We start from the raw sequence: 23,713 nt of genomic DNA on the forward strand, positions 1-23,713 counted from the left end.
GAACAAACAATATACTTAGTAATTTCATTTTTAAATATAAAATAAAAAGTATAAAAAAATAAATCAATTTGAGACGAAAATTTTATACAATTTGAAAACACAATCGGTGGAAAAAATTGTCTAAAGGATTGTATTTTTAAAATGTGCGAATTTATTTACATAAGAACATTTATATGTTATACATACAGACGGATTTGTAATTTCATGTTTATTGTAATCTTTTTTGAAAACAAGAGACCCCCTTCAATTTCTCGGTCGGTAGCAAAGAACCTTACTTGGATATAATATTCTTGCATGCTTTTAAAATGCAATGGAGCCTAAGTAATCGGTATGCAACATCCGATCTCACCTACATATTTGTCTTGAAAACAGATACAAAAGTGCTCTTGTTATACCAACTTTAATTGAAATAAGTTTTGTCACGTTCGAAATATGACAAAAATATTGTGCCCAATCTCACTTTAAAATTGGGTTAATTTTAGATGAAATAATACATTACGAAATCAAAGTTTGTTTAACATTTCAATCTGTTTTAAAGCCAATTATTACAAATGAAAGTGGTATTCTTATTTTCCGAATAATAAATAAAGATTTTCCTCCACTATGAACATAAACCTAACCTTTACCATTAATATAAAACTATACAAAATGCAATATATTAGCTTCATTCGGGACCATGACAAACTTTTGAACACATCTCCAATAACTTAAAATTTATATATTACAAAAGAACATAAAACGGTCGGCCTCTCCTCCCGCTCATATTGTAAAAGTCAATCAAGGGAAAGGGCTATAAACTAGCGACTTTTCTCATATGCGATGGACAACTTGTGACTATTCTATTTCGATACCGCCAAATCAATATCTATGCAAACCCGGCTCGAAGGACCAAAAATGTATGAAGGTTTATTTGACAAGTAATTGATTTCCAACTACGTTCCAATACTTGTCCCACAAAAGTTTGTCACGATTCCAAGTGAACATAGCCGTAACAAGGTAACTTGAGATGCGTGACTGTCCTAAGTATTTGCGCCTGCGCATATCCGGCTATGATCGTGGCGAAGCGAAGTCTCACTCTCGTGACGCCTTAAAATTTTGAAGATTCTGCTGTGATTTTAAAACCGGCAGCCTGTCTGACTTCAACTCTCTTTAGGAATACTATTGTTGGCTATCAGCTGCTAAAGCCCTTGGTCGCCTCATACTGCTTCCAAGGAAGGATATGGAGAAGTCCTATTCTAGAACAGAACCACACGTTTATTTAATACTAGCTGCGCCCAGGGGATTCGCTCTCGCGGGAATTTCGGGATAAAAAGTACCCTATGTGTTATTCCAGGTTTTTTTCTACCCGTGTAGATATTCATAACAGATGTTCATGTTCATAACAATCGATCCAGTAGATAATGCGTGAAGAGGTAAACAAACTTACTTTCGCATTTATAATATTAGTTAGGATGAGGATTTTTTGAATTAACGTGTCATTTTTATAAAACCAACCTACAACAAAAATAAAAACTATACCAATTAATGTACATTTGTGGTTTTTCCTTATGTTGATAAAATACTCATAAAAATAAGCAATTTACGTCAATTCGCCACGATCATGGCCGATTGTTGCGGCTAGCGTTTTAATAAAAACGAGTTATTGTGACCAGTGTTTTTAAAATTAATGAAATTGTCAAAATTTTTCTTTATAAAAAATTTCAATACATCTATTTGACCACTACCGCTTGTAATACGGGCTTATACACTATCGGCAAACAGAACTTACGCCTTAATACGCCGTACATTTATTTTTCATTGCGATAAAATAAAACTGTCATACAAATTACGCAATGTTCATTTATTCGCGAAATCTCTCAAAGTCAAAATAATTTATTCAGAAATAAGGCCGTCACAGGCACTTTTTCACGTCAAATTCTAAATTAAACAATATTTACCAAAGCTACAAACTAGTCCGAACTGTCAGAGTTCGGCGATAGTGTGTAGCCGGCGAGAAGTGAATGAAGACCTACCACGAAACATGCAAACACATAGGTAGCACGTCACTAACGTCCACATGCCGTCTGTTTTTCCCGTATCGTGTACGCATCGTGTGAAAAAATTTGTATACTTGTGGACGCAATGATGTCACGTGTTTTATGTTTTTTGGTGGATTCTCATCAAACAGTTGTGGAAGGAAAATACATTACGCGCCAAAATTAAAATGGTATTCAGTAGGAGCAGTGGTCAAAATGTATAAAAACCCATTCGTCGGGTATATCTCCATAATATGTGGTTGTCCAAATCAAAAGGGACCTTATGGCGGCTGGCACTTAGGTCTTTATTGCCGTTGTTCGAATACAAAACAACGGCAATAATGGCGTAAGTGCCGAGCGCCATAAGGTCCCTTTTGATTTGGACGACCACATATAATAACATATACATACATACACCCAACCCAATTATGTTCATTAAGTGATAATGTGTGTTTTATATATATACTAGCTGCAACCCGCGGTTTATCATGTGTTGATATTATTAAAAAATAAAATTTTACGCTTTAAATTTTCTACACATGTATCGCTATATAAAGCCTTATCTATTATATAAAGCGCCGTTGACTATTAGACTTTTGATCAAATGCTACATCAATGCAAGGCATCAGTTACCTCAATACCAAAATTCATAAAAATTTTGAGCCCAGCCGTTTGAGCGTGAAGACGTAACAAACATACTCACAAACTTTCGGATTTATAATATTAGTGGAATCTTTAAAAATATAAAGTACCAAAGCACATGTGATAGTAATAAAAAAAATATTTTACTGATCATTTGAGAGCGTCCTGAATCTAGCCTCTGATTGGAAGCGAAAATGAGGTCGAAGCGAGTTCAAAAATGACTATTCACTCTTGCCTTGAAGACCCCTAAATTGTAGGAAACCGGAAATATCGACGCGTGGACAAATTTCCCAACCAAACACAAATTTATGACTTTAAATGTCACGTCATAAAATATTAAATTGACAACTGCAAAATGGTATGTAATTTTACCATAAAATATTAAATTACAAACTACAAAATAGCAATATTACCATTTTGTAGTTGGCAATTTAACATTTTGTGACATTTCCAAAAAATATATTCTAAATCAATTTTTCCAATTTAACATGAATATTTTTTGTTAATTTTCAATGTTGTAAAATACAATAATTTATGTATATATAAGCGATACTTTCTCGGCAAAGCAGATGTTTTTTTTTCTAGCTGTTTAAGCCCACTACTGGGCAAAAGTAGGTAAACATTTTAAACGTCAATTATGTCTAACATCCGAGTGTGCCTAGGTTCCGTTTTTTCCTATTTTTTTGTAATTTACATATATAATTCAAATCTTTTTGTTGCGATCAATATATTGTAAGAGTTCAGTGTATCTATTTTTTAACGTATTTAAACTTTATTCCACAACTTAAAAAATGAACAACGAGGACTTAATGCCACAAGGCAATATAGGCGAATCAAACGTTGGAACCAAACAGGAAAAGGCCATCCTTCAAATGTAAGTATTAACAGTAACAAGTTTATTTGTTAGACAAATTAAAAAAACCCCGACTGTCCATACTTATTAATTTCGCTACAACTTTTGAACGGCTGAACCGATTTTGATCAAACATATCTAAGAACCACCGCATAAAAATTAGCAATGAAATAAAAAATACCTCATCCAAATCGGTTCAACCGTTGATAAGCTACGGTGCCACGTACACAGACAGACAGACACACTTAGCGGTCAAACATATAACACAAGTTTTTGCGTCGGTAAAAAAATCGTGTACTGTACATCACTGACCAATTTTCCCGTCGTCTTTAAACTATATATAATATGAAACACACATTTCCACTCACACATATCACACCACATATAAAACCTCATGTTTTAAGAATCGGATATGACCGGAAATCCGGTGCCGAGCTAACTGCGTGTTCCACATACAACTAGGCAACCGTCAATGCGTTAGGACCTGGAAATAAAAACATAGTATGATTTATTTAATGGATGAATAGATTCTGAAATATCGTGGAATTAAAAAAATACGCACGCCAAATTATTTCATGTAGGTAGGTTAGCAGTTAGTTAGCTATATTCGCTTTGGCTTCACACGGAACGCGCTGCCGTGTGAAGCCAAAAATACTGTAACTTTGAAAAATGTGTTTTGAGATATTTGACATTATATGTAAAAAACAAAATGTATTTGCGAGGTCTACGTTCGCGGCGAACAACTATATATATATATATATATATATATATATATATATATATATATATATATATATATATATATATATATATATGATATATAATACAGATTAAATTGTCATTAAAATTACAAAACACCAAGTAATTCGCGTCGGCACGTGTCCGTGTCCGGCGACAGTGTGGAGCCAGCACTCACCTGAGCTTGTTGCGGCGCGCCAGTATCCGGTACGCGAACAGAGGCCACAGCGTCACGAACAATAAAGTCGGTAACGATAGCTCCTGCCACGGCCAACGCCATGATGACGACGCGTGCTGTAACAGATTGCGATTACTGTCAAATAAATCAGTTTTTTTTATCTAGCCGGTCGATGTGTCAGTGCCACTGCTGGGCAAAGGTCTCCCCTTCTTCTTTCCATAAATCTCTGTCGAGGGAAATCGAGGCTGGTCCCGCAGGAACCCATCAATATATAATTTTAATGAATCAGTTATTTAATGAAAACTAGCTTTTGTCTACGGTTTCGCCCGCGTGATTTTCATGTGTTATTTTTCCGGGATGAAAGGTACTTTATGTCTTTCCCCATAATTCAAACTACATGTATGCAAAATTTCAAGAAGATCGTTTGGGTAGATTGAGCGTGAAGAGGTAACAAACAAACTTACTTTTGCATTTATAATATTTAGTTAAGATTGTCAATTCTTGGGGATTTCCTCCTAAGAGAATTCCGTTTTCATTGCAACGATTTGATTATTTTTGGGCTTTTCCAAGAATATTCCCTGAATCGAACGGCACATCGATAATTCTGAATCATGAGTTAAATTAGTTCGTAATAAGTACTATTAAGTAATTAATTGCGCGCTGGCAATATTGTGAGACTGACGCTATCACTAAACAACAACGCGCATGCGCGCGAGTAAACGTCAAGATTGACAGCTGTCACAAAAAGGGCGGGTAAATTGTCAACCGACAACCTTGACGAATGAAGTTAACGAGTGGATTTTGACGACCTCGGTGGCGTAGTGGTAAAGTGCTTGCGTCTGAACCGAGAGGTTCGATTTCCGATCGAGTCATGACGGAATATGATCTTTTTTCTGATTGGCCCGTGTCTCGAATGTTTATCTATATATGTATTTGTTATAAAACATAGTATCGTTGAGTTAGTATCCCATAACACGGTCTCGACTTACTATGGGGCTAGCTCAGTCTGTGTGATTTGACCTAATATATTTATTTATTGAAGTAAAGTTCACTAATAGCGAGGTGGAGCGTGGTGTAGTGCGGTGTGGTGTGGTGTGGTGTAGTGTAGTGTAGTGCAGTGTAGTGTAGCGCAGTGTAGCGCAGTGTAGCGCAGTGTAGCGCAGTGTAGCGCAGTGTACTGACGGGCAGCGCGCGGCGCTCGGCCTCGACGGCGCGGCGCAGCGCGGCCACGTCGGCCTGCAGCCGCGCCAGCGCGCCCGGCAGCTGCTCCAGCACCTTCAGCTCTACGGAACACGGATATCCTTCTACATCTATACTATTATTATGAAGAGGTAAGCGTATATGTTTGAGGCGAGTAATCTCCGCAACTACACTATTAGAAAGGTACATTATCCAATATTGCTATAGGCTATATTTTATCTCAAAATTCCCACGGGAGCGAGGACCCGGACGTCTTCTAGTTTCATTTACAGTACATTATTTTTATAGACTGTTTTATGTGTCCCACTGCTGGACAAAGGCCTCGCCTTTTGTCTCAGTAATAATTTAAGACCATTCTAATATTTATAAATACAGCAGAATCATTATACAAACATTTAAAGTTGATTGAAAAATCCATTAAAAATATATAAAATTAAACTTAACCTACACATTGGTAGACAGTTTAGTTCACTAGTGTGTATGCAACTACTTTCCACTACATGGCGGTAGGTAGTCGTAAGTAATGTCAGATGCCATCAGGCGACTTGAACAAAATCGGACACCAGTATTAGCAATAACACACACGATATTAATAAATGCATGTTACTAAGTTTTGGAATAGGCATTCAGCTTCATAACCATTCTTCTATATTATACTCACGTGTGAGCTGTGAAGTGATTTGATGCGCGTGTCCGTTGCTGAGGCGGGGCGGCTGCTGGTGGGTGAGGGGCGGCGGGGGGACGTACTCGGGGTGATCGCTCTGCAAGTTACAAGGTAACTTTCAAGATTTACATATTAATTATTCTGAATGCCATAAGTAAATTTAATTAGATGAAAAAAATCAGAATTCAAGCGGAAATGGAACTTGCGATATGATAAATATATATGATAGTAGTAGTGAATGAACTCAGTTTTTTTCACTAACCAAACACTGAGGTGTGGTAAAAACTGTGGCAAAAAATCTTTTTATTTTGCCACAGTACCCAGTAATTGCACTGCCTTCAAACCGAAACAACAATGCAAGCATTAATTTTTGTCGGCTGAAATATATGTGAGTGAAGTAGAGAGAGAGGGAGAGATAGATAGAGTGAGAGAGAGAGAGAGAGAGATAGTACGTACAACACTAACATCGAGCGTGTCGATGTATTCGTCTTCTGAGTCGTGTCGGGTGCGCGGGGTGGGGCTGCGGGAAGGGGACGACGCGCCAGAATCTGATCCTGTGAAATATTCACAACATTTAATTTTTCAATAGGTACCTTAAATCGAAAACCATTTCGAGATTTTTAGTTAAATAACGCTATAAATTTTTTTCGAGCCTTTTTAATGAGTATTTTTCGAAATATTCACAAAAATCCCCGGACTCTCCTGAGTGAAGCAGAACATCTTATAAACCATTGCTCTTCTTTTAAAAAAGGCTAGTGTCAATGTCAAACAAAACTGTCAATGTTTGGATGGATTCATCAAAACAGTATTTTTGCAGGTGGGAACAAAACAAGAAACTAGCGGATCCAATTTACGAACTTGGACATTCATTTTGTCGCCAAAAGATATCAATTTACTCAAAAAAATATGAAGAATAGCTATGTAAATAAATGCTAACCTAACCCCAATCCAAACAACAAATGTTATCAAAGCACTCAACTTCAACTGTCAAACATACGTCTAAAGTTTTTTTTTTCTTACGGCGCTGGATGCTCAGTTCATTATTTTATTTTAATTACGCTGAGGCAAAAGAATCATGGCATTATACATCCTGACTAGAAATTTTTCGATTTCTATAACTTTAAATTTAATTTTTAATATGTTAGAATAATATTTCAGGAAAAATAAAAATATGGGTCTTCTAATTTTTAAAGTACTATTTAATTAGCATAAAGAAAGTGTGGTGAAAAAAATTAAATGTTGTGAATTAAATATTTACTCGGCAAATACACCCCTTCTAAAATAGTTAAAATAAAAATTAGTAAATTCTAATAAATCGAAATGTGGATGAGTAATTTTGTATGTATCAGTGACGTCATTTCGATATTTCGTAGCCATTTCGTAGCCAAGCTCACCTATAGGAGTGTTATGTTGAGAGCGCACTCTCGCGATGACGTCACCGGCCACTAGCGCCAGCTCGTTGTTGAAACCCTGTTCGTCTGAGTCCACGGACAGGAACGAGGCCACGTCAGGATTGTACGACATTGTCTCTACAATCTGTTGACAAAACACGGTACACTATCTTTCATTTTGTCCTTGCTGCGTTTCTACATCAATCCTTTTGTGTCATCATCAATTAATTTAAGAACTTTGTTCTTGTCGGTGGAGCATTTTCCATGTAATTTTGTCCACAGCCATGGATTTCACCTCCCTATACGACACGGACACAACGGACACAACCTTTTGTGTATGTACTGTTAAATTAAATAGTAACAGAAATGCCAGAACTATAACTATAGTTGCAACCCATAAAATATACAATTAACAAAAACACCTTTTCTAACAAAACAAAACATTATTCTCCCTTCAGTGACACCTGTCAATCTTGACGTTTACGCGCGTGCGCTCCCTTGTTCCCTCGCGCTGCCGCAGCCGCCGCGGTGGCGATAGTCTCGCAATGTTGCCAGCGCGCAATTACTTAATAGCACGTTTTGGACTACAACCCAGTTCTTAACATCAATGGTTTTTTTTGTAATGTAATAGTAGTCATGTCTATTGGCATGCATATCATCCATTATTAAACATAGCTATCTAAAAACACGGATACCCAAAAAATATTGTTCCTAGGGCCAGCGGCTACTTTAATGCCAGCTCCACACTGACGCCGAACTCAAGACACATGCCGACGCAAAAGCGTGAGCGTTGCGTAGTTAGTATGAGTAGTTTCATTTACCGCAATGAAAAACCAGCAATGTATACCGGAATCCACCAAATTTTGGCAAACTTTTCGACGTCAGTGTGGAGTAGGCATTAAACTTGAAAGTCAACTCGATCTTTCTTTCTGGTGTCAAATTATAATCAAGTCACTTAAAGACATATGACATTACTTTTATTACCGCCATCCAGTGGCAAGTAGTCCACCCAACGCAACGTCTTGCACGGTGGAGGACCTAAACAAGGCCAACGATAGCCTGAACCGCAGCCACATATTGTTCGAAATTTGTATGATAGCTACTCGACAAGAAGAAGTGACGTCAACACATATACTGACAGACCTTGTGTAACTCTTCGACATACGCCTGCATCGCCTCATCCTTCGGCATGTTGCCCAGTCTGCTCCATGACTCCCATTTTGCCCTGTAATTCACAAAAATACATCATCTTCTTATGATGAGCTGTTTGTTAACCATCACTATATATCTACTGGACCGATTGTTATGAAATATGGTACACGGGTAAAAAATAACCTGGAATAACACATAGGGTACATTTTATTCCCAAATTCCCACCAGGGCGAAGCCCCGGGGCGCAGCTAGCTAATACACTGACACTGACTTAATAGAAGGTCACAAATATTATGTTATTCCGTACCACTTTGTTAGACTAAAATAAACATTTTTTTCATTTTTTCACTGACAAACACAGCAAATCTATATTTTCGCAGTGGGACGCAGCCAACAAGCCATTGCAAGTTGCAGCCAACCAATCACATTGCGGCATGGCTGTCGTCGCGTCCGCTTCATCAAAGGGTAACTGGGCGTTCATGCTTTTCATAATAATGCATTGTCTGTGGCACTAAAGTGACTAGAAAATTTTCAATGTCAATCGGAAGTGGGTCAAATTTAAGTTGCAAGGTTTTAAGATTTAATTAACGCACAGACTGACACAATAACAAGTCGTCATTATATAAATAACAATAATAAATAATATATTAGGACAAATCACACAGATTGAGCTAGCCCCAAAGTAAGTTCGAGACTTGTGTTATGGGACACTAACTCAACGATACTATATTTTATAACAAATACATATATAGATTAGATAAACATCCAAGGCCCGGGCCAATCAGAAAAATATCATTTGCCATCATGACCCGACCGATAGAACCCGGGACCTCTCGGTTCAGAGGCAAACACTTTACCGAGGTCGTCATAATATAAAACAAAGTACATAGTATAAAACAAAGTCGCTTCCCTCTCTCTGTATGTATGCTTAGATCTTTAAAAGTACGCTACGTATTGTGAAGCGGGCTTTAACTCAAGAGATAGTGTTATAAGTTAGTATAGCATATATACTAAACCGGGGCGGTCGTGTCGTCGCTAGTGATAATTAAAAGCATTTATATCCAACAAAATAAAATTATCAACATGCCTGTTTACAACGTCCCAGAAGCCGGGCTTGGGTTTGTTACAGGGTCCGTCCGTCGCTTGCTTGAAGTAGCTGTAGAACCTTAGCATCAATTCATTGCTGGGCTGGAATGAACCTGCAACGGGCACCCATTTTTATTCATGAAATGAATTTATTTATTTCAGACTGTGCACATATACAAGTCCATATTAAGTTAGAGTGATACTTAAACAACTATATTAGTAAAATTTAAAATGCGTGTTATTAATGTGGCATCCTCCCCATATTTTCACGAAGCTTCTTATTTTGGCATAAAATTTTTACTATCTCTTTCGCTTGCTATGAAAAAGCACCGTTCATATTAAGCATCATGTTTTGTTTGTGTAACCTGTCATGACAAGCTTCGTGGTAGTGGGCACAGCATTATAAATAAAAGCCGCATCACTGAGTTGGGTATCAGTTCCGAATAACCTCAAAAAATATTGCATGGATTTCCGTGCGGTTTTCAGTAATAGATAGTGTGATTCCTGAGGAAGTTTTAGGTGTATAATTTACGGCGGGCCGCGGTCGCTAGTACTAAATAAAAAAAACATGTATATATTCATAAAACATTTTCCCTTTTTGTAGTGGTCGGACGTTCCTCTTAATAAAACTGAGGGTGAAGTGCTGGTTTGTATTTCACTTCTCACTATCGAATCGATTCCAAGCGAGACTCAGCCAACCAATCACATTGCGGTGTGGTTGTCGTTGCGTCACAATGGCGCACTGTGATTGATTAGCTGCGTCTCACTGCGAATCGATTCGATGGTGGGATGTAAATAGCAAAGTCGCACTACGCACACTGATCAATAAAGTAGTTGGTTTTTTAAATATGTGCGTTTTATTTTTTAACTAGTCAAGTAGCCAATTGGATTGGCCTTGGTGAATCAAATCACAGAATCTGCACCGACTTTACCTCTGGGTGATCAAAACTGCATCACAATAGCAGTTCTTAATGCGTGTACTGTTGAGACACGATTACGAGTCAACGTTAGCAGAGTAGACAGCTTGGTTTGCGGTCGACCGCGCTCATTACTAGGCTGGCATTATGGCGATATTATGATTATGACGTTATAATATTATCAGCAGTTTACGAGCGAAGCGACCCTTCACTTTACGAGAGAGCATTTTGATATGTCTTGGTTTCTTGAAAAGTTATTTTATCGCTACATAGTAAGTATACAAGTTTATTTGTTGGTTGGTTTATTAAAAAACCTCCGACTTCAATATTCATTTCGCTACAACTTTGAACGGCTGAACAAACACTTTGAAGAACCACCGCATTGAAAATTTGCGGAATTGCCTCGTTGGTATGGAGCCGATCCGGGCTGCACCAACAAGTCATGTTTATAATAATAATCCATTGTCATGGAAACTGAAGCGACGTGGGAAATTTCAACTCGGTAGGTCAACTGAAAGTAGGAGAAATCTAATTTGCAAGACATTTTATTGCAGACAGACAAGCAAACAACGGAACAGGTGAAACTAAATTTAACTTGTAAAAAGTTGTCATTTTGGTCAAGTAGTCACTTTGCTAAAGTATACAATCGATGCAAGTGGGCCATATCCCGGCTACACACTATCGCCGAACTCAGGCAGAATCAACGTTACATTGCGTAGTTTATACGTGACCTTTTTATTACCGCAAGGAAAATCCAGAAATGTAAGTCGTAACCGCCGAGTTCAGCGACCTTTTGCCCATACTTTATAATCAGTATTAGATTATTTGAGAATAATTATAACCTAAATTGATGCACATATTAATCACAATCGAATGATTCATAGGCAATTTAGGGTCAAGACGACCGGCAAACAAAGTACTTACTTACCAAACGATATTAGTACGAGTTTGCACGGATTAAGGTTCAATTCGCTTTGGATACTATTTGAAATTATCTGTGATACGATTTTATGATATGAAGCTTAAACACAACTCACAGTTTTGAGAACCTAGTTCGTGTAATTTGAATGTCATACACGCTAACTTCAACCGAATCAGCCCATTATTACCTAGTTTTTGAGTAAGACATAACTGCGGCATTCGCATGTTTCATACTTATTAGTGTGTTATTCAGTAGTCGGATTTTAGTTTTTTAATTTTGTATGTTTGTAAGTACAGGTTGTACCAAGGCCCTGTCAACAAGCCTATAATTATTCAGACCGGTCGAACAGCCGCGTTTGCCAGTCCGCCTTGCTAGGTCAGGGAGCGGAAAATTCACTCAGTGGCATAAGTAGTGGTGTTTACGCTTGGTTTCCGTCGACTTTTTTTGGCAGAAAGGGGTCGATAAAAAATGTGTCAAAAAGTGTATATTTGTTTGTGGGCTACGTTGGTGTAGGGCTCAACTGAGCCCCCACAATAAGGGCCGGTCGGGTGGCGGAAACGGGTATTGTGCTGCCTTGCAAAACGGCCCCCGTGTTGAAAGGCGCGCCCGTGTCAAGCGTGCCTGTACCCAACACGAGTCGTCCCGATGCTCCGAGAGCAGCCGAGCCAGAGGCCGCCGTGATAGCGGCCGCCGCGCCGGGGCTGTGGAGCGAGAGTAGTACGGTCCCGGTAAAAAAGCGGTTGGCATTGGCACCGTGTGGTTTTAGTGGGTTCGAGTCCCACATACCCGTCCGGCTTCCCGTGGCTGGATGGACGAGATCTTTAGGGACGACAAGGTCTTTCCACACGGAAAAAAGTGCTCAACTGCGAACGCGCACACTTTAATAATTATTCTCAGGGGCGGTTCAGGATTCTAAAGTGTGGTTTTGCTAATTATACTAACTTACAACTACGCGAAGATTTGCAAAAGTCCAGCGCAAACCTATCTATAATTTTAGAAAAACTGAACTTACTAAAATATAGGAAATTGACAGCGCCCCTCTCGCACGTAAAGAGAACTAATGATTTTCCATATAAATATTGAAATAGATGAAGAAAAAAAATATGATACGATCTCGTTAAAACTCGTGCTAACAAATAAATTATCATCAAATCTGTTTTGCGTAATTTGTTTTGTCCAACGAACAAACATACATATACAAACTGTTCTATTAGATAAATAGATCCAAATATTTGTATTTATTTAATTAACTAAATACTATTTTATAGCCTAGGTGGGAACGGTCGGTCCGATTAGTAGGACAAAGGAAGTCGGACTAAGTGGCCAGAGTAAACGCGCGAATGAGAGAGACGACTTCTTTCAAAAATATCTAACTGTCCAGTTTATATCATTTCAACAATTCTGTCACAAAAGAAAAGTACAATCGACCACACATCAAGTTACCCTGCATGGAACATTACGCCGCGGAATTGGTTCAGGTTGATGTACCGTTGACTGTACCAATAAAGCCGCGGCCTCGCGATTACCTTTCTGAGTTAACACTATAATAAAGCTGAATCTTCTTTATAGTTATATTTGCGGGAAATTCATAAATATTCTAACATGGTAAACAATGACACGTAACCGTAACCACAGAGTATACATACATATTCTGAATCTGCAATGATGATTACAAATATGTATTCTTATCTTTACATATTATAAAACAAAGACCTCTGCCGCGTCTGTCTGTACGCGATAAACTTAAAAACTACTGCGCGGATTTTCATACGGTATTCAGCAATAGATAGTGTGATTCCTGAGGAAAGTTTAGGTATAATAATTTATCATGTTTTTACCCTAGCGAAGCCGGGATGGGCCAATATTAAAATACAATTTGTAAAAAAATTACAGATACATTTTTCAACTGTTAATATTTTTATGTAACGTTATTGAATTATTGTTATTTATACGATAGACCAGTAGTTATATTATGGATAAAACGTTATTTAATTTTAACGATACTTATTAGAAATAAGTATCGTTAAAATTAAATAACGTATGAATTTGGTAACAATAAAGAGGGTGCGTAGTACGATTTTGCTATTTACATCTCATTGTCGTCGAGTCAATTCGCAGTGAGTTGCATCTAACCAATCAAAGTGCGCCATTGTGACGCGACGACAACCACGCCGCATTGCGATTGGCTACTACGTCTCCATTTAAATCGATTCGATAGTGAGAAGAGAAGTGAAAAGAAAACCCGTATCCCCTCTGAAAGAGACACAAGCGTTAAAGCAAATAATCGATCCTTATTGGGGACAATGCTTTGACGAGTACAGTATTTTATCATTTAGGTCAGGATGTAATTTAAGATACAGTCAACAGCACATCAACCTACCGAAATTCATTGCAAACTTGCCGTTATTACCGCGTCATAGAGGTTAATGTAGGGTACAACGTAAATGAATGAAAGTATTAAAATTTCTTTCTTTCTTCAGCTTAAATACTAAGTAAATGTAAAAAGTCGTGTTACATTGTATTTATTTATTTATTTAATAAGATGTGCATAAAATAAGTCGCTTCCCGCTGTCAGTCTGTCCCCGTGTCGGATTACACAGTTGAAACTAATTAGATGTATTCCGTGTACCAATAAGATTTTCATACAAAAAAATATACATGTATATTAAAAAAGAATTTTCCGGACCGAAAAATATGAAAATCCACATCTCAAACTCGTTTTTTTTTTTTTAATCATCAAACCTATACGTGCGTCTACCTTTATAATCTTCTCAAAGACAATGAGAATTTAGGTCCGAATTAGTCGAGAGTTTCAGCGCTTTTATCGTACTGTCATTGTGTTGATAAATGAGTGTAAGTAAACAGACATGATCTATGCAAATATCACTCTCAAGGGTGATATTTAAATCATCAATTTATGTACATTGATGATTTCATCCAACCTTGAACCAGTAGAGGCAAGTATTACATTATGTACATACATATTGAAGTAGATATACCGAGAAACTACGAATTATACTTTGTAAAATATAACTTGAGTCCTATGACAGATGTCAAATATTATTAATAGTTTGATATAATTTATATGGAAATCACTATAGTAATGCAAACTTTCTTTATACTTTCAGAATAGTGAAATGTACACTGTTCAACAAGTTCTGTCTCTGTCGCTCTCTTTTCAAATGTATCGGTTCATCCTGTTGTCAATTTATAATTTAAGTAATATTATTTTACAAAGTATAGTTAAATAATAATGTGAACTTTTGTACTACAGACATACCTAGCCCAATTACAATTTTATTACACTCCTATGTAATAGACTATGATATAGATCGCGATAAGTAATAGTAAAAGTCATCTCAGATGCCTTTAAGCGACTTTAATAAAATCACAGTGGCAATAAACACACTCGAAAATAAGATTTACAACTCGTTCATTACCGCCGTATTGCAATTGCCAATTTCCATTCATACATTGTTTATACTTGTATTTGCAATAAATGGAGAATGGACAGAACAGTAAAAATTTCATTATATTAGACGATTTTGTAAGATACCAAGGTTTTCTTGTGAATCTCTGTGCGGTTGAGTAAATACCGTAAACTGTTTGTTATACTCGTGTTATAATATAATATTTATTATTTATTTATGACCTAATAATGTACCCATGATCGACACCAGACGATGGAACTCCTCAACGGTTTGAAACTGGTGAAAGAATAATAAATGAAACATCTAAACCTTCTTCAGGAATAACACTATCTATTGGTGATAATCGCATGGAAATTCGTGCTGTAGTTTTTGGGGTTATCGCGAACAGACAGACGCTGCTGCGGAGAAACTTCAGTTTATAATATTTAAGGATAAGAATAGCAAAGTCATGACATCTTCAAACACACGTGAATAGTCCTGCGTGAATACCAACAGTATGAAGCGAAATTATAAACAACCTTGTCACCAGGCGGCGTTTTCTCAAGAAAAAAATTAGTTCAAAGTAATACCTATTATGTATTGATTTGTCTGTCTGTCGATGTATTTGTGACGTCAAAGCATAATTACAGCTGTGCTAGTATAGGAATACATGATCGATTTATTTCTTATTTGAACTAATAAAACGCCCGGATTCTCCTCTTTTGATATTCGGGCAAAATGAAGGTATAATATTTCACAGACAGGCTCATAATGTACTAATGTAAATTCCCGCCCTAGAATAGGGCGAAACACTTCAAACACACGGGAGTGCGTGGATGTTAACAGGTGGGAATTTTTTTTTCTTGACAATTTGTGTCATTTTTTGACAAAGATTCCTTTGGCAACTTGCTTAGCTAGTTAGCATCGCACGTGAACGAAGCCTCGGATATCAGCTAGCATGAATACAAAACAGAAATATTGTAATTGTAATTGTGCCATACACGACCTCTATAAGCATGTTGATATGAAGTGCCGTTGACAAACATAGTTCGCCTTCTCTTTTTTGTAGACTACGAGTGAAAGAGAGAGGTGTATTCAGAAGTCGTACTCGTCTATTTATAGATTTGTGGTTAAGATTAGAGTCTAGCGGATCTTTGAGAAATAGGTATACATATAAAAAACATATGCTATCACCACAATGCTGGGGGCTAATGCCGATAGTGCGCTAGTGAGTTCAAGCTTGATCGATAAGTACTTTATGATAAAATTTGCGTTTCGGGAGAAAACGTTTTTTCACTAATGAAACCGTGACTAATCTATTTTGCATCAATCGTTATAACATACTATTGTACTAGCTTTGTAGGATTTGTTTTAAAAAAATGATAAAACTTTGACGTAATTATAATCATTAAAATTAATACAATTATTTTCAGGTGACAATAAATTTGAATCCGGTGGAGGTTTTCAAAAAAGGAATACCTATTAAACTGAGGTTTTAAAAAAAGGAATACCTATTAAACTAGTATTTTATGGTGTCAACAGGTGTTAATAACTATGTTTCACTTTTTATGACCAAGTGGCTGGTAGACATTCCTCTTAAGTACAGTGACTCAATCGAAAAAAATAATATCAGTCTGTCGACATCTTCCTTACTTCAATGTTACACACTTTTACTTGTACATTAAGGTCACATTTCAAGTTCATTTATTATGAACAATCTCTCTCTCTTTTGAGCGTTTTCCCGGTTTCTTCCGCCGCCATAGAGCGACAGAGCCAAGGGTCCTCTTTTTTTCTTTTCTCCTCTACTTCATGCCCCTTCTGCCAGGGCCATTCTCCACTTTATTATTTATTTTGTAAATTCTTTGAGGAAAGTCAATCAATGTGAGTTTGAACAATTTTCCTCAAAGAATCTATAAAAAATACTTTCGACTCGGGGCTTGGGTGCAGTAGATATTCTGGATTAAAATGTGCATGATAAATCCTGTTATATTTTACTTTATCCATGTACTAAATTTTATGGAAATGCGTCTAGACATAATTGAGTAATAAACATGCATCAAAGTTAAACTTGTAACATATTATACATATATTAATTCATTAAAATTATGACAATTTATGTATTCAATTTTAGAATTATATATTTCGATGTAAACATTCCTATTTTCGCATTATGATGATGCAGAGAACCAATTTCAGTAACAGCTTCAAGAAGTATTAGTTTTTTTTTTTTATGGAATGTCATGTTGTAAACTATTTTGTGTAGCAGTAGATAAAAATAAAAAAAAAGTCTCAGCAAACAAGGAAGTGGGTCACATTGGGATGTGATAAGTGAAAAATAGTTGAATTCTGTGTTTATATCCGATATTTTTTTGTTGTCATTGAAATAATATACAATGTAGCAGTTGAAAGGTAGTTTTTATTTAATACTTTCAACTCGATGCTTGTGGGTATAGTCTAGGAATATTTTTAATATTCCACAATAGTAAATACCAGTACCAAGTCATCCAAAGTACATTAAATTATCAAATTTGAAGGGCAAACAATGTGTAATAGCCATTCAACTGATACATTTAGGCAGACATATACCTAAATGTATTTTTTGAACTAATTTTTTGTAGTCTATGTCAACTCTAGATTGTGAACCAAATAAATAAATAAATAAATAAATAAAAATAAATAAACTCTAGATTGTTTTTTTTTTATTTTTGGGATAGTTAGATGCTGCATTGTATAGGGTTTATTATTAAAACAAGAGCAACCACACAGAACTGAATAGCTGACCATCATTTATTTTATACTCAATACACAGCTTTATATTTATTTGGCAGCTGCTTATTTATTTACATGAATGATGTATTTTTTAAATAAAAGTAAAATTGTATACTGAAAATCATAAACATTTACATACAATTTACTAACTTTAAAAGATGTGCAATTGCAAGCCTCAATATTATATTTCTGGCAATGCCGCTCCCTGTATCATCTCTATATTCATTGATAGAATTTAATTTTGTGTTGGGCCACATTCATGTAAATAAGATTTGAACCTTTATTACTGAAGCTATTGGAATATTATCAAAAAAAATGTATGATGTGGCCAGTCTTGGCTATCTAATCATTTGAAATTTAAAAAAAAACATGTAAATATACACCTACCTATTATAATTTATTACTTTACTATGCACAACAGTGAGAAATCTAAAGATAGGTAATAAAAATTGTGTTAGGAAATTGGCTGTTAATAAAAATTAAAAAAAAAACAAAGTGGCCAGATCAACCACATGTGAAATGAGGCTCCATGGTGCTTCTGGTGTCATTAAAAGCAAATTATTTTACGTAACACACTCGCAATCGCCTTAGTTACACTGTTCTATTAACTTACATGTACTTAAAAAAACAACTTACCACTTTTCGGCAAACTTCTGATTACTTTCACAGCAGCTGCGAATTTCTCCTCCAAAGACATGTTGGCACAAATAAAAACCAACCCAGAACTATCAAAACTCTAATGAAAATATTGAAAAAACAACTATGATGCACTTTGGACTCCGATATTCGGTGCGGATTTATTCACAAGTCACTAATTACTAAATACTGTCAACACAACAACACAACAGATTATTTATTGGTCTGCACGATACACTGATATGCGATGATAACGAATTAAAAATTTATAATAATTCGTTGTGAATCGTGGTCGAAGTGACAAAGATACAAGAAAGAATCAATCAGAAAGTGAAATGAAATGAAAATAAAAAGTGACACTGACAGCTCGTGTTGTCGTCAAATTTTTTTTTTTTTGGTTTATTCCCTCGTTTTATTGAGGAGGCAAAGAGTACTAGCCCATACAGCCAAGTCTTTTGTATTGAATATTTATATATAAATAAGAGTGGCTAATATCCACTGAAGAAGAAGGCATAAGCCAAGTCTGTAGTGTACATCAAAAATTGAGGCCTAAAAGGCCTAGTCTTTAGTAATAAATCCAAATAAAACATAAGCAAAAATATAAATATTTTTGTTTTAAGTCCAATCAAATTTCCATAAAAGTATTTGTTACAAATTCATATAAAGGTTTAAAGCATGCAGGATTGGATAAGAGTTCCTGAAGCGAGCGCGGGATTGCTTCAGAATAATTATAAATTTGTGTTAGGCGGTCGACTAACACAATTCTTTGCAAACAGAAATTGGAACATTCGTAAAACAAATGATGTAAAGTTTGATCTGCAATGTTGCAATAATTGCATATAGGAGAAGACAAAAGTTTAAGACGAAACAGATGAGAATTAAAACGACCATGGCCAAGACGAAGACGACAAACTATAGTATAGAACTTTCTACCAGCAAAATCTCTTCCTTTTACAAACCAAGGTCGACCTAATTTATTATTGATTCCCGCATACCATAAACCCTTGCAATTCAATTCCCAAGTCTCCTTCCATTGTTTGTCAAAAAGCTGTGATATATTTTGTTTTAATAAAGATAGAACATCTCCCGCTGGTAGTGAGCAAGATTTTAATTCAATGCAGTTACCATAACGCACTATAGTTTTGGCGAAATAATCTACACTTTCGTTACCCTTCACACCTATGTGTGATGGAGTCCATAGTAATATTATATCCTTATGATGATTCTGACAGAGATCATAGTACTTTTCTCTTATTTTATGTGTTATAAATGAGGTGGTAGAATCAAATTTTGGATTATTAAGCGAACTTAAAATACCCATATTATCAGTAATAATAATCCAATTATCATAGGAATGTTGAGAAATGTATTCGAGAGCTGAAAATATTCCAATTGACTCTGCCGTATAAATGGAAGCATTATTAGGGAGTCTACACCCATGACCCGTTTTGGCTTCTAAATCATAAATAGCCATTGAGACAGCTGACGTTGACGTATTCTTTGAACCGTCTGTATAAATTTGCTTGTAACCTCTGTATGATTCTAATTTGTTGTAAACATCCTCTTTAAATTCAAGAGATTTATCTATAACAATTTTAATAGGATAAAATTTGCTTTCGTAAGAACCTGAATAGCATGGCAGGATTACACTTTCATAAAGATTATTTTGAAGTTTGAATTCGACAGTTTCTTTAAGACATTCTGTTAAGTTTGAAGAAGAATTTACTAACTTAGGCATTAAGGGGTGACCTGTTGAAGAACAAATTTTGAGCAGAAATTTATAGTTAAGATAACGGAATCTTATGGCTAAAGGAGGTATGTTACATTCAACTTGCATTGAGATAATTGGCGTAGACATCATAGCACCCAAAATAATACGAAGACCTTTATTCTGAATTTTTTCCAGCTTATCTATACTTTTCTGATTAGCATAACAAAAATATGCATATTCGAAATGACTTCTAACTAGGGATTTATACAACATTAATAAAATTTTGGGGTCTGAACCCCAGTAAGTAGCAGATAATGTTTTAAGAATATTAAGAGCTCGAAGACTCCTGTTGGCTATAATATCAACATATTTATTAAAATTATTATTGTTTTGAAACATGACTCCCAGAAATTTTATTGACGAATCAGCAGGCAATAAATTACCCTCATACATTATACAAATATCCCTAACTTTAATAGATTTTTTTGAAAATACAACCACTTTACTTTTTTGTTTGCTGATGCTCAGCTGGAGAAAGGTGAAATATGAGTTCAACCCAGCCAGGGCTGAATTCATCTTTCTGTTTATGTCTGACATATTATCTCCTTTGCAATATACAGCCAGGTCATCAGCAAACTGTAAATTATTGACATCCAAACCTAGATTAATATTTAAGCGATGAATATACAACACAAACAGCAAAGGACTCAAGATTCCTCCTTGACTTACACCTTTATATGAATATCTTGGTCCTATAAGATTAATTTAAACTTCACATATAATTTCCGTTCATGAAGAAAATTAAAAATCCAATTTACAATTTTTTCAGGAAGTCCCAAGCTGATTAGAGTGGCAGAAAGAACATGCAAGTTAACATTATTAAAAGCACCAACTACATCAAAGAAGACACAAGCCAGAATTTTATTGTTTGATAAGGCCTCCTGAATGTCCAAATTCAAGTGACACAGACTTTCTCGAGCTGATCGACCACGGCGAAATCCAAATTGATTATAAGGCAATAAATGGTTACTCTCTACATAAAATTCAAGACGTTGTTTTAATAACTGTTCAAAAATTTTGCCAACACATGAGGTCAAAGTAATAGGACGATAAGAGTCTGGATCATTAGGAGCTTTATCTGGTTTTAGAATTGGAATAATACAATCCATTTTCCATTGTGAAGGAATTAAGGAGTTCTGCCATAGCAAATTTAAAATTGTTAAAAATGTTTGTTTATTAGAATCATTCAACAATTTCAACATTCTGTAAGATAAATAATCTAGACCTGTTGAAGTATTTTTTCTAGAGTTAAGGGCTGATTGTAATTCTTGCATAGAAAAGTCCTTCAACAAATAAGAATTATTGGTTGTGTGAATAGAGGGAACAGTAAAATTATTTTCAACTGTATCTGGGGTGTATTTATGAAGAAAGTCAGTTACCCAATTGTATTCAGAAACAAAATTTGTGGAAGGAGAGTATGAATTGTTAATTTTTTTAATTTTCTTCCAAATTTCACTCATAGAAGATAAACGATTTAGTGAGGAACAGTATTGCAACCAACTGAATTGTCTTTCGCGTCTTAAAATAACTTTTTTAATAGCCTGAACACGTTTCAAATTAATAAAATTTTCTGTAGACGGACAAGTTTTAAATAAAATATAAGCTTTATGAACATTTTCAACTGCTTGAGAACAAATGTGATTCCACCATGGCAAAGATCTACGACTTGCATTGATGCTGGGTGCAACAGAATGTTTAGCTTTGGGAGCTGAAGCTTCAACAGTACTAGAAATTATAGAACAAAAACTATTATAAGAATTGATGGGATCCACATGATTAACATTGAAATTAGACAACAATAAATTGACCTGTGCTTCATAAGTCTTCCAATCAACCAATTTTAAATTAACATGTTTTAGCAAATTTGAAGAGTTATGAAGCATATTATTAGAATTTGGTCCTAGACACAACCTTGTTAATGTAGGTAAGTGATAACTTCCAAGTGGGTTGTCACAGACCTGCCAATCACACTGTAATGCTAAACACGATGAAACCATGGTGAGATCAAGACCATTAGGTCTAGCAATATTTGAACCAATTGTAGTAGGCACATTGCTGTTTAAGAGAACCAAATTATTTTTATCTATAATATCTAGAATGTCCCTACCACGAGCATCAGTAGAATGACAACCCCAATATGGGTGATGAGCGTTAAAATCTCCTGAAAAAATAAAGGGTTTGGGTAAAGAAGAAATTAAATTATTCAATTTATTACTACAGAATCTAGGGGTGCTAATACTAGGACAATAAACACTAACTATGGTGACAGATTTACTATTTAATTGAAGAGAAATTGCCACAGTTTGTATTGAGTTATCAGATGCAATAGCAAAATTAGAGAAATGAAAAGAGTTATGAATTAAAATAGCTACCCCATTGTGGTCATTGCCAGAGTCATTTCTTACAACAGAGTAGCCTTTAATATTAAATTTGTGGTGTGGTCTTAACCACGTTTCTGATATAATAGCAACATGTATATTTTGATCATATAAAATTTTCTGGAAGTCAAGTCTATTACTTAATAAGCTTTGTGCATTCCATTGACAAATATTTATTATACCTGTGAATTTTCCGAACAAACTGAATTTGTCTTAAGTATATCCTTAAGAGTGTCTGCAATAGTTTTAGTATTTACAATAGTGTTATTATTGATTTTATTGTGTGTAATCACCTTTATGATTGCTTCAGTGATGAAGCTGAGCATTTTAGTGTCAGAGAGAACAAGTTTTTGGAATTCTTGTGAATTTTTTGGATTAGTAAGTGATGGAAAGGCGTTGTTTTTCAAGGTTTCAGAATAGGATTGTGGAATAATCTTGTTTTTATTTTCAATAATTTTTTGTTTTTTTACTGGACAAGTGCCTGAAATGGCTATATGATTGCCTTTGCAATGAATACAAACTGCATTCGCTAAAGAAACATTACAATTTTTGAAGCTATGGCCTTCAGTGCAGATAGAACAACGTTCTGCATTTTTACAAAATTTGGCAAGATGGCCATAACGTAGGCACCGGAAACATTGTTTAATCGGTGGAATATATGGCAGAACAGGTACACGCCACATTTTTAAATAAACATAATCAGGTAAAGACGCACAAGATGCAAACGTAATCGCCACGGTCTGAGTGGGTTGTAAGTTATAAGATTCGCCTTCTTTTACTTTACGCATTATTCTACGAACACAAATAATTTTTTTTGTTGTAGTAGAAAGAACTTTAAAGATTGTTTTGTTTGACAAGTCTGATGGAACATTAGTTATAACACCAGTTATTTCTGTAACCGCTGCCGGAATAGAAGCAGTGATGCGATGTTCTCTATGGAAAGTAGCATTGTCCAAGAATGAATTAGCCATGTTAGGATTATCGAATACAA

At 35.6% G+C, this 23,713-nt stretch overlaps 1 protein-coding gene and 1 long non-coding RNA gene across 3 annotated transcripts; one reads left to right on the plus strand and one right to left on the minus strand.

Moving 5' to 3' along the window:
* Window positions 1–3,139: 3,139 nt before the first annotated feature.
* On the minus strand, window positions 3,140–18,916 carry LOC128681413 (uncharacterized protein). 2 transcript variants are annotated; one of them, XM_053765280.2, is made up of 9 exons: window positions 18,574–18,916; window positions 9,921–10,032; window positions 8,825–8,906; window positions 7,685–7,826; window positions 6,756–6,844; window positions 6,288–6,387; window positions 5,609–5,709; window positions 4,427–4,542; window positions 3,140–3,994 (listed from the first exon to the last, which is right to left on the minus strand). In XM_053765280.2, exons 1-9 carry the CDS (start codon window positions 18,632–18,634, stop codon window positions 3,988–3,990), a joined length of 810 nt encoding a protein of 269 aa, XP_053621255.1. In that variant the 5' UTR covers window positions 18,635–18,916; the 3' UTR covers window positions 3,140–3,987. The 2 variants fall into 2 exon arrangements, with proteins under 2 accessions (XP_053621255.1, XP_053621253.1); XM_053765278.1 differs by having other exon boundaries at window positions 6,747–6,844.
* Window positions 18,917–19,554: 638 nt separating this feature from the next.
* LOC135309985 (uncharacterized) lies at window positions 19,555–21,332 on the plus strand. The gene is made up of 2 exons (XR_010370256.1): window positions 19,555–20,388; window positions 21,114–21,332. It is a non-coding gene; the product is annotated as an uncharacterized LOC135309985 (long non-coding RNA).
* The last annotated feature ends 2,381 nt before the right edge of the window (window positions 21,333–23,713 follow it).

This window comes from Plodia interpunctella, chromosome 27 (assembly GCF_027563975.2).
Source record: "Plodia interpunctella isolate USDA-ARS_2022_Savannah chromosome 27, ilPloInte3.2, whole genome shotgun sequence".
NCBI lineage: Eukaryota > Metazoa > Arthropoda > Insecta > Lepidoptera > Pyralidae > Plodia > Plodia interpunctella.

What these genes read in the sequence shown, in the direction of transcription:
- LOC128681413 (XM_053765278.1), bottom strand. Translation starts at nt 18,634, where the DNA reads ATGTCTTTGGAGGAGAAATTCGCAGCTGCTGTGAAAGTAATCAGAAGT. An exon ending in CAGAAGTTTGCCGAAAAGTG is followed by an intron (nt 10,033 to 18,573) that starts GTAAGTTGTTTT and finishes TGCCCGTTGCAG; the next exon opens with GTTCATTCCAGCCCAGCAAT. An exon ending in TCAACATAACACTCCTATAG is followed by an intron (nt 6,845 to 7,684) that starts GTGAGCTTGGCT and finishes AATATTTCACAG; the next exon opens with GATCAGATTCTGGCGCGTCG.